The sequence below is a fragment of the Aptenodytes patagonicus genome, chromosome 5 (genome assembly GCF_965638725.1).
Source record: "Aptenodytes patagonicus chromosome 5, bAptPat1.pri.cur, whole genome shotgun sequence".
In the NCBI taxonomy this organism is placed as follows: domain Eukaryota; kingdom Metazoa; phylum Chordata; class Aves; order Sphenisciformes; family Spheniscidae; genus Aptenodytes; species Aptenodytes patagonicus.
Window position 1 is genome coordinate 76617682 of NC_134953.1, and position 12046 is coordinate 76629727.

A 12046-nucleotide genomic window follows, 5' to 3' on the forward strand; every position below is an offset into this window, starting at 1 on the left:
CACTGTTTGGCAAAGCTGGCAAGATGAAGTCCAAATTATTTTTTCAGCTAGTTGGCTGTTTGATCAGGTTTAGCTTTCAGCTCTGTGTGTCATTTCCTGCACTCCCAGGCGGCTCAGACCTAGATCTGCAGCCAGCTGTTGGCAACAGTCAGGCTCTTGTAAACAAGTCACTTTCAGGTTGATCAGCTCTGTGCCACCAGAGCCAGGGGGAGAGGGCGTACAGCAATATGCGAGCAGAGGGTAGAGCAGCATGAAGAACTAGAGATGAACTATCATGGTTGAGGCTTAAGATGACCACAGATCTAGGTTCTACTCATGGCTCTGCAACTTCTACCTCAACCAGCTGTAAGTCCAGCCCAAGTAACTTGCTTATCAAGAAGGTCTACAGGAATTAAGCCATTTATCTCCCATAGGAGATCAAGTGTTCAATTCCTATTGAAAATTATTGTCTTGTGGTCCTTTGAAAATGACGAGATTAGTTTTTCTGCATCAGTTGCTCCTGGAGGAAGTATTAACAGCACTTTCTTTCCTCATAGCTGTAACTCAGCTCTTGTGAGATGATCTTGTATTCCTGTGATTACTGCTAACAAGAAAACTTTATGGAGGACAGCAAAAGTGGTATTTAACACCAGGTTTCCTCCAGCTTCCTCTCTAACTGATGTTCAGATTTCTTTAATTTCCAGCATAAAGAGAACTACATCTCTTTCTACATCAGCACAGAAAATACAGCAGAAAGACACTGTGTTCCAGCAGGTTTCAATCATACTTTTGGTGATAGTGTTGAAAACTTCAGTCCTACACTGGCAAGCAGAGTTTTTAAACAGCAGATGAATGAATGCCACTGGGGAGCTAATAGAGACTAAACACAGCAGCACACAGTTCTCCTGGCGCAGCAGATCTCTGATGAAGAAGAGGTTAGCGATGAAAAGGGAAAGAGAAGCAGGATATCTGTATATATTCTTCTTGTCACGAGCAGCAAGGAAGCAAATTTTCACCATCTCAGCTGATACGGAGGTGTGAAAATAAGTAGGATGTATCAATTGACACTGGCTTTGGTATGGTCTTGTGGTATTGCTTCATGACAAAGTGAGAAGAGGGGAGGGTTTCCCCTGGTACTAATCAAGAATACAGCAGATAAGTAATCTGGCTACTAGCCACACCAGCTGGAACCTGTGATGCACAAAAGGGACTGCATACAAGTTCATTAATGCCCTCCCTCTTTCTGGCCACACACAGTTCCAGCATTTGTGTTTTATGTGGCAGTGAAAAAGAGGAATTGTGTCTTTCAGCCTCAATTATTCACTTGCTTCCACCCACACACTAACTCAGTGTAGAAATTGTTCCAGAGTTCTGATTCAGCAACATTCATTCTTTAATACAGCATTCCTCGCAGAGCTCCCAGCCACCACTACATGCAGAGGCAAAGACAGCCTGGACTTGGTCAAACACAGTCCCCTGCTTAGCTGCTTCAGGAGGGATTTGATCTGCAGTTTTTCACGCTGAATTTTCTGAGCAGATCTATTATTCAATCAGAATCTAAGAAAGTGGGTCTGCTTCTCCACTCCCACCTATTCATGTGAGACAATGCCATAAAGCCACCATATTACTCTGCTGACATTGGGGCAGAGAATTTCAATGTTAAATTAAGAACCTCAAATAGTTCTCTGCTACTATTCATCAGGACTGCTGTCTCAAAAAGATGCACAGCTGCCTTATGCTTTTGAGCCAAGTCTTTAATCATAGGGACGAATGCATTTCTTGGCAGTATCGTTTCTTGATGCTCATTATTTGGGAGCAACAGCAGCATTGAACTAAATATCTGTATTTAATGCATATTCAAAATGTTTTTTAAAGACAAAACGAACACCTCTTCCTCTAGATTCACAAAAAACAAAGGGAGAAGTTGTACAAAAAGCCTATAAGGCAGCAGGTATTCTGGGCACAAGGCCCTCAACTGCGGCTACTTTGCATATACAACTCAAGAGAATGCATTCCACACAGATAACAGCTTGGTAGCTGTTATACTCTACCCACCTGTTCAGGGCGCACTTGAGCATTAATAAGCTGGAAAACAACAATATCTGGGAGGCCAGCATCTTCCAGCAAGAAGGAAGTGAGAGTCTGCCCATCTTTCAAAATGTCTAGAATTCGTATTCCTCTTCCTGGATGAAGAAAGGAGCGCAGAGATCAGTGAGATACCAAACAAAGGAAGTTAAAGAACAACTCCTACCCTGGCTTAAACCTGCAAAAAGTATGTTCTTTGGCTCATATGCTTAGTAGTGACTAAAGGGGTCCAAAACTATTTTTGAAATTCAAAATGATTTTAATCCTTTGTTGTGGAATGATCATCAGAAAATGCTGAGTGTTCTGACTCTGCATATCTGATCTCTCAAAGCTGTTTCAGACTAGAACTTCAGCAATGGAAGCATTGAAAGCATCCCTGACTGCATTTGAAAGTCTCTGCCTTTTTTCTGAGGTAATGGTTTATTTTAAATGTTCAGATTCAAGAGTGCTACTGTTGTTAGTGTTCTTTCTTCCGGGCCTTGTGTAAATAACTTTAGCCAACCCTTTACATTTATACTAATTTATCACTTGCTGTCAATTAATCTTAGCTAGTTAACCTTATTCTATAGTTTTAAAAAAATGGCCTCTTGAAAATCTTTCACAAGAAAAACTCATTTTCCTTGGAGAAGCATAAATTGTTTGTAGTTTAATAGCCATATTAAACTAGCTTACCAACTATTAAACTAAAAACTTGCAAATCTTCAGATAAGCCAATGAGGCTACCCACTGTTAAATGAAACATACATGAGAGGCCACCAAATTTCCCTAACCCCATCTACAACAATATCCAAAATACTGCTGCTCTTAATGACAATCTTTTTTAACTCGTCTCTGTTACAAATCAGTATCAGTGTGAATTCTGGCTCAGCGTGGTCCAAGTGAAAGCTTGGAAAGTGAATATTGCTCATGTCCATTGAATACTACAGCCTTTATTAATGGTAGTTCACATAGCATCAACAGACTTAGGTAAAGAATGCTCGAAAAGCACTAGTTCTTCCAGTCTTTAGAACAGGCAATTGAAACTGATAGGAGCAGCATGTATCATACTGACATGGGGAACATAGCTTTAGACATCTCCACATAAACATGCACAAATTTGCTGCTGAGTGTCTCCATTTTGTGAGGTAAGTAGAGTCTTCTCAGAGTTTGACAACTAACTTCCACAATTCCATCTGCAATAAGCATAGTCTGTCCTAGGGCTGCAGGGGCTGAGCAGAACTTCTTCAGTTGCTCCTCCATGTATTTATTCAAGCAGTAAACACTGAAAACAATAATAGGGGCCTGTCCCCCATATTCTCACTGATGACTTTCCTGGTACCCAGGCATTGTGGAGGAAAAAGCACACTACAGGAACACATCTCATCAAATGTGTCACTGCAAGGGGGGAACGGGACAAGGAAGGAGGACTCAAGAAGTGGATCCAGTTTAAGGAACCAGGAGAAGGAGCAATCTTAATTCTGACATTTTGTTAATTTTTTCATTGCTTAACTTCACAGCTATAACAATATTCTATTAAGATTGTCGCTTACAGGCAATAGTAGTAAGCTACACACAGAGAGAACTTAAATAGTCAATTCTGCAGTACCTTTTTCTGTATAGAAACAGGTGGCAATTCACATTTTATTAGTTTAGCTCCAGAACTGACTTTGTTACTTTTTTTAATGAAACAGGTTATTTCAAACTTCTTCTTTTTTTAAAAGTAAAACACATTCAAAAACCCCACAGATTCTGAAAGACCATTAACATTATATTTCACAGGAATGTACTCTATTTTCCAGCTGCTGAGTAAAGCTGACACGGGATGCAAAGGCAACTTCCCAAACCATGGGGTGTGGTCCCTTAGCAATGTGTTGCAAACCCATGGCATGTCATGCTTCTCCTCACCTCTAAATAGGCAGGTTTGGTTTCTACAGCTGTATACAAACCACAGCTCGGATTATACTCAAGTTCTTGTTGCTTGCATTCTGGGGCATTTTGATTGTCTCACTGTTATTTACAATGAGATAGTCCCTTTCTTACTTCTAGTTAGAAACCTCTGATGAGGTAGTGGAGCATGTGTGTCAGATGGTTTATACACATCTTACTAAAAATATAGGGAGAGTGACTATTTGATTTTAATAAGAATATTATTCCTGTGGCAAAGGACTTGAGAATGGGACAGATCAATTCTCAGAGACAGTCCGTTTTTGTGCCATTAGTTTTAGGAGTATCTTTTCAAATTCTGTACTTAAAGCCCAAATATTAAATTAAAAAAATTATTATTAGTCCATTTCCTATTTTTCCCCAGGATTGCGTTTTGAGTTTGGGAGGCTGTTTTAAGTAAAAATTAATGGAGTCATATAATTTGCAATCCTGTTTATAAGAAGTGTGCAATGCCTTCTCTCTCTAAACACATCATCAAAGCAAGAAGAGTTTCTTTCTTCAGTGTTCCAAACCTATTTCAGCTAACACTTGAAACAAAGTATCTCTAAGCTCTTCTCTGTGTTACGCTCCCAGTATATATTCCAGTATATTCCTAGCTTTCCATTCCTCTGCATCCTCCAGTGATACTTTCTTACTGCTGCCTCTACTGTAATAATAATCAATGAAATATCTTCATCCACGTGTTTTACTTTGGGTGGTGAGATACCCATGTTTTTGTGTTTTGAGTTTTGTCTACTGTTATTTAAGGAAGATGGTTGTAGAATGGAGCTGAATGCCTCCCTCCTTTCTCTCAAATGAAAGATGTTTGTTACAACACTGGACTAGTTTTAACTTACCCTCTCTAACAGTATGCAGAGTAACAGCCACATGTGAAATACATTATAATGTTGTCAGTCTGCAGAGTAACTACTAGTTCGCTCTCAGAAGGAAAAATTCAATAGTCTAAAGGATATAGACAAAACAATTACCTGCAATTCTTTCAGGATTAGTTCTCATTGTTTCCATAAACTGAGTCATAATGGTCAGTTCTTCCCAGATTCTGCCAAGGTCACGGATTTCAGGGGCTTCCAGTAAGAGCTCCTGAGCATCTTTATATACCCTTGCAAGGCTGAAAGAAGAAATAGTGAACCAACAATAATTTAAGACTGATGACTCTTAAGAACCTTTCACATAAAAAAAAAAAGGTGAAGTTGACTCTGTGTTAGGGGTGAGAAAAAAACAAATTATTTTGTCCACAGTCTTGAAACTCAAAGCTCAGTTTTCTGGTGACCACACCCTAGTTTCAGGTGGTGTGGGATTCAGTTAGATTTGGAAGTCCGCAGAAGGTTTAAGAGGGCTACTGGTGTTGCAGAAGGTTGGCCTCTCATACACTTTCTTCATTAGCCATGCTGATCTTGCTTGGGAGACAGGATCTTCCCCAGACAGCATTCAGCTCACAGCTGTGGTGCAAATCTGCTCTGGTTCTGGCCCAGGCTCAGCTCCAGCAGTTGGATGGGGCACTCTGGGCACACGCAGCCCTGCTCAGCCAGGTAAGTGACATGGAATCACCCAGACACAGAATCCTCCTCCCTCTCCCAGCTCAGTCCTCTGCAATGTAAGGGTGGCTTTTAGGTCCCTTCAAAACATTTCTTCTAGGAGATGCAGGAAAACAGGAGTGACAAACTGTCACAGGCAGCTGTTCTGGGTCAGAACATACAGTTCAAGCAAGGATGCAATCAGGTGCTGTGTTTATAAACAAGTACGAAAAAATTCTTATTGGCAGCAGGGGAGGCCGTTACATTTCTTTAATGGTGTTATGTTTTTCCATACATGGAATGGTATATCTCAGTCCTCATGACTTATTTTAGCTTACAGGAAACAGCAAACAGGAAGGACTAAATTCTTTCAGAAAACACAATGTATTTGCTTCCTCTGTAATGCACTGAATTTACTCTGACTCACAAAGGGACAGTTTGCTCTGTAATAAGCAACCTATAAAAGCCAGAATGTATAGAAAACAGAACCCTCTAGCTTCACTGTGTGATTGACTGTGCCCCACAAAAAAAGTCCAGCTGACTATTTTAAATCTTGTTTACTAGGAACAAAAGGTCAAATGCTAAGTTAACTCCAAGCTATGGACTTTCATGTGACTGGAGCTTTAATGGCCTTGACATTGTTAGCTCATTAATTTTCATCATTGGATGCTCCAAAGCAGACTATTTGCAAAGGGAGATTTGGAGCATTTTTTATAGCTATTCTAACAGGTTTTTACTCTAAGGCTCTTTGTCCGCTATGCTGTCTTTCATGACTCAGCTATAACAAACAATGCAATGAAGCACTCCCACAGCTCTTTTTGACTAACAGTCCGGAAATCTCCCATCCTCCTATTTTGTTAATAAGCTTAGTATCTGAAGGTTACTATGCTGACTAAAGTCTCACAAGTATATAGCCAAAACAGGTGCTACATAAGAAGTGGCAGTGCAGATTTTCCTTCTGCTACTTCATCAGAGCTCTCATTCAGAAGGGACAACTCAAGTGATGAGAAAAGAAAGTTTAGGGGTTCCATACTCTTATATCAAAAAGATTTGTCCTGAGACATTCACTAAGCAGTAGGCAATAGGAAGGATGGATTTTATTAAGTGAACACGTGTTCCCTAGAGACTAGCACAACTGTACTCTCTCTCAAAAAGGCCCAAACCTACCATCATGAGCTCTGTTTCAACTTTGCCAACCATTGTTGGAATGAAACCGATGTGCTAGAACTGAAAGTTTTTGTCTTCCAGTATTTGCAGCCTGGTGTCTTCTTAAATGCTCACCTTTCCCTTTTCATTCACACCACAGAACAATTCTTTAAAATATCCCTCAGTGCACTGAGGGACCTCTCTAACCAGGCTGAAGATACTCCATCCTTTCTCCTTGCATCATTCATGCCCATGAATGCTCAACAGGTGCCAAGAGCAGGCTATTAGCATTTGCCTAGCAGGCCTGTATTACTGCAACCCATTCTCACACATACAGCTCTGCTTACATGGAATTCTTGTAGTTGGACACAACGCCTGGACCCTCTCCATGGGTTGGGCTGCGGAAACAGGGGTTGTTCATGTTACAGAAGATGCCATGTAACCATGGCAGTGTTCCTGCAGATGGCATTGCCTTGTTTGGGAAGTGACCTACAGTACGGAAACACAAAATATAAATGATTAGGTGTTTTTTCTAATGCAGCCTGTATGAATCTAAATAGCATGATGGGTTGGCTCACTACAGAAGGAATGTGATGGAAATCATATAGGTTTCTCTTTTACTAGGCAAAAAAAAAGTCACCAATATAAGCAATATGTCTATTTTCAACTGAAATAAATTCTGAGCTAACTTTTTTTTTTTAAAAGTAGCAAGGCAGTACTTTCTCAGTAACAGAATTACAGAAATCTACAACTTGATAGAATCTTGAGACCTCATGTAAGTCTGACCACAAAGCATCTCTCAGGAAAACTAGACTTCTTTTTTTTTCCCCTCCTCACTGGTAATTCTTACAATATATGGCTATAAATAACTAAACTACTTGAAGCAAGGTCTGTTCTTTTGCCACTGGAGAATAATACTTGGCAAACGGACCTGTACCTCTGTCTCAGAATTTCTAGCCATTATCTAGCACAAGTCAGAGCATTAAAACATCTTAAATGTTCTTACATTCATGTTGGCGATACAGTGGATTAGCTTTCCTCAGCCAGACAAGGGCAAGAAATAATGAGAGAGGCCATACAAGCTCCACCAGAAAACGAAGCTGGAAAAAAAAAGAAAAAAATCACTTCAAAATAAATTTTACAGATGAACCATGTATAGAGTCACTAAGTGACTAGAGGGCTGAGGCCCCCTCTCACAGCAGCAATGCCCAGTGCAGCATGTGCCCATGGTTATCCCTTGCCTGTTTCACCATTTGGAAAGGATACACAGAAACAGCAAGGATTTCAGAGCCCTGTGAAGCACTACCATTAACTCAGTGGCTTCTCCACCTCTTCTAAAGAAATGATTAAGCATCCTGACCAAGGTAAAAAGAGGCAACAGCTAGTACTAAACTGCCAGATAGACCAGATATAAGTCTAAATAGTTTTTATACAAAGTGGATAACAATACAGCAAAAAAGGATTAGATGCAAGAGAGAAAAAGTGTGTGTGTGGGAGTTTATCCAGTTTCACAATGTTGGGCTCATTAGTAGGCTGTCAGTGCACTGTGCTTACCCAAAGGTAAAAGACTTTAGCATAAACTTACATTCTTTGATCTTTACTTTTGCTTCTTTTTGTCATCATTCATTTCAACATTATTAATTTTCTCATACAGGTAGAAATGCATACATTAAGATCAAACACCTTATTCAATAACATAGAAGACCCCATCAAAGGCCACTTTATTGCCCGGATCTTTCAATACACTTAGAGCAGTCACCAGCTCTCAGTCACGACAGAAAATCAAGGGCACTGCTTTACCACAGAGCAACATCCTGCCTGGTTTTCAGTCTCTTTCCTCTACTACTGTGTTTCAGTTTGTTTTACTGCCCCTGTGTGTTTTGGCAGAGGTTTGAAACTACAACCCTTTGATCCTGTGACACAGGCTTTGGGCTCTGAGGACCAGCTATGGGATTTTTGTGTCCAGCCACGTGGCACTTTTTTCCTCCTCCCTACAAGAGCCAGGACAGACTCTCTCCAGAACTGGGGTTGTAGCACATGCACAGGAAAGCCCTCCCTGCCTCCTTTCTCTTGCTCCTGCCTCCCTGACCAGGCACCAAATATGTAACAATAACACATACAGGAGCAGAGCCAGAGACAAGATGGGTCACGTGTGAATGTTTTTTTTCAAACTGAGCCATGCAGAGCAAAAGATACTCCACAGCATAATTAAGAACAGGTTTTTGGAGTTGCCTTGTTTTTTCCACTATAACTTCGTCTAATAGCTTTAGTTAAGCACAGCTTATGCTTACAGCAAAAGGGTAGAAAGCTTTACACCAGGCAACCGTTTCCTATTTCACACTTTTTCCTCTTAAGGCTTTTTTAAAATAGAACAACAACACCCACCCCCCCGCCCAACACACACACCTAGGAAGTTATGCATGCCTGATATTTTTAAAGCCAGGCAAAATCTTACCAGCAGCAAAGGGCAGATGACACAATTATCAGAGAAGGAAACCTGCCATTGTACAGCTCTTCTCCTTGACAGCTGTTGTGCACAGCTTGGGAGTACAGTGTTACAGACCCTTCTCAGCAGGGGTCCACAAGGTCTGATTAACACCCATTGCCATCCATTTGATAAGACATTTGGGACAAGCACTACACACCCATAAACTCAGAGGGGTAAGAACTGGGGAAACTCCTCGGTTGTCATCTTTGCTGCAGACTTAATCTGGGTTAACTGCTCAGATGTCGATTCTTACTTCATTCCCAGGAAATACAAAATCCTTATACTTGAATTCAGTAAGTCCTTTCTGTCTGAGCTAACTAGTTTGGAAGGGATTGAAGGCTAAAGCACAAGGGAAGCTTTCTTTCAAGCTGGTACACAATGTGTCATGAGGTAAGGACAGACCACCTCTGATTCTTTCCTGTGATCCTTTTCCTGAGGACACACAGGTGTCTCAGAACTCACTAGAAGGATCAGAGAGCAGCCCATAAGCCTGCAGAACCACAAGATAAACAGCCAGAAATCCCAGCAACATGCACAGAGAAATGTAGTATCCAGACAGAGCTGTAATGGACCAAGCACAGTGATACAACCATATAAATGTGACAAGCTTAAATTGGCTGTGGATCAACTGTTAACTCTGTAATGAAGTCTTTCCTCTTGTGAATTAGATTAGACTAAATGATGAACTTGAGTAGAAGATTGAATATGTCTCCATTTATGGTACTGCATGATGGTTAACAAAAAACACGCTGATTTTCCCAAAACACATTTTATAGCTACTTTTGACATTATGGATTTTTGTTTTGGCTACCTTGTTTCTCTGTGTGGACAAATAAGCAGGTAGGTTTATATACTTAGAAAAGGAAATGATTTTACTGACTCTTTTGTAAAATGTTTTACTCTTTAGAGTGAAGAAAATATTTCTCTGTGGATTAAATCACTGTGCTTACAAGCTAGGAACGATCATCATGGAAAAGGATCTCTGGCAACACCAGGAAACACCAAGTTAGCATTTTTGAAAATTCTATAAGAAAAAATAAACAAGAAAAAAAGAGAATTCCTGAAGCCCAAGCAGGCACTTTGGGTCACATATCTGAGCAGATTTGCCCAAATAAAGCAGTATTTCATACACTGAAAATACTGAAGAATTACATAAAGATCCATTTGCTAAAACTTAAAAAACAGTGGCTTCCAATTCTCTCAGTATACTCATTTGAAGATCAGAAAGATGTGGATTTTGTTGGTGGTTTTTTTTTTTCTGAACTTGAGAACCAAACTACTACAGCTCCTTGACAATCAGTAACTGAAGTCCAGCTTCAAAAAGGGGTCCTCATATTTGGTGTAATTTAGCTCAAGTATGGATTGGTGACTTTCATACTGTATTAAATCATGAGCTGGCAATGTTACATGCATCAGCTCTTGATGGCAATGTAGACTGTGGGAGAAAGTCTGCTGGGAAGCTATGAAAGAGAGGGCATTCAATTTATCTATTAAGAAAATCAGATAATCCTTTGATCCTGGAAATTTCAGCATGTGAGTCATTCCTAATGACTAAAATCAGGTCAGCATAGGTAAGTATTTCAACTCATCCCGTGGTTCAGTTTGACCCTATTGATCTCTGCTTTTATGGCAAAACTGTTTGCATGACTGTTACGGCCTCACAGATGCCCTAATGTACTTTTCTATTATTTTTGGTTTGAAACAGGCAGTCTATATAGGACCTCATAGGGACTTACTTTGCCTGGAAACCAGGCAAAGGGACTTCCTTTGCTGGACAGAAGTAGTTGCAGTACATCAGATGACCAAGACCCTAGTTTGAGGTTTTGTTTGACTCTAAGAAAATTTGGCTTAAAGAAAAAAAAAAGAAAAAGCAAAAAAAAAAAAGAAAAAAGAGCAATGATGAAATAAGGTGGAAAGTAATAAATAAATTTGCTCTGAGACCAAGTATCGTAAGATCTAAGAGGATTTGAAAGGATTTAAACTACTTCTCTGATTTTCACTTTACTTATGTCATTCAGCCATATTAAAAAAGATAAAATCTGTGTGAACTTTAGGGCCCTAATTGGATTCGTGTCTAAGAGCAGCTGGGTGTGAGGAGCAAATCTAAAATTAGGAAACAAACCTCCCTGAGCTGAATGGTGCCCACGATGTTTTCTAACAGCAGATCTTTTTATGTGGAAATACAAAAAAATTTTACTACCCACAACTCTTCTAGTACATAATACTATTTGTCAAAATAGCATTATACAAGTATTCTATGTTTAGTGTGTAAAAAGCAGCTTTGCAAACTGCACCAGACAAGATCCCAGACAGCAGGCCCATACAAAGATCACATTTGATTCTTTGAGGAATTAGTGATTTTTACATGCTGATAAATGTACCAGTCACTTCATTCAGTGGAGTGCATGGTCCAAAGCTGAAATCCAAAGACTAATACTTTACCTTTTGTCTTTTCCGGAGGATCCAGTTCTTCCAGAGTAGAAGTCTGACTTGCCTAAAGAAGCTCATTCTTCTGCATCAACGCTTCTGGTTAACCTGTGGCAAAGGATGCATTGCCATTTCTCAGCTGACAGCTGAAACAGACCTCAGAGCAAAATAACAGCTTTCTGTTCTTATTTTAAGATTATGTTATCATAGAGATCAGTTCCTTTCATTGTCTGCACCATTTAATTTTGCACTTGATACACTACCATACATGAAAAATCATGGTTTTCCTTCGTTTGGAGGCTGTTTCCTGTGACACATTTATCAGCGCTAAAAAGCAATAGAGAGGAAAAGCATCTCTTTCAAATGAAAAAACTTCATTAACACTGAATCCAGCTATTAACTTGGACTCGCAAGTAATGAAAGCAGTTAATTGCTGCACCATTTATCAGATTAAATCTGTGCTTTCAAACTATTTTCTCCAAGA

At 39.9% G+C, this 12046-nt stretch overlaps 1 protein-coding gene across 1 annotated transcript in view; it reads right to left on the reverse strand.

The window, feature by feature from the left end:
• ABCA4 (ATP binding cassette subfamily A member 4) overlaps positions 1–11643 on the reverse strand; it is a 76302-nt gene extending 64659 nt beyond the window's left edge. The window contains exons 1-5 of the mRNA XM_076337767.1: positions 11578–11643; positions 7654–7747; positions 6995–7136; positions 4956–5095; positions 2035–2162 (exon numbers count right to left, since the gene is read on the reverse strand). Of these exons, the coding sequence (XP_076193882.1) occupies positions 2035–2162; positions 4956–5095; positions 6995–7136; positions 7654–7747; positions 11578–11643 (570 nt within the window). The remainder of the gene's footprint in view (positions 1–2034; positions 2163–4955; positions 5096–6994; positions 7137–7653; positions 7748–11577) is intronic.
• Positions 11644–12046: the final 403 nt, after the last annotated feature.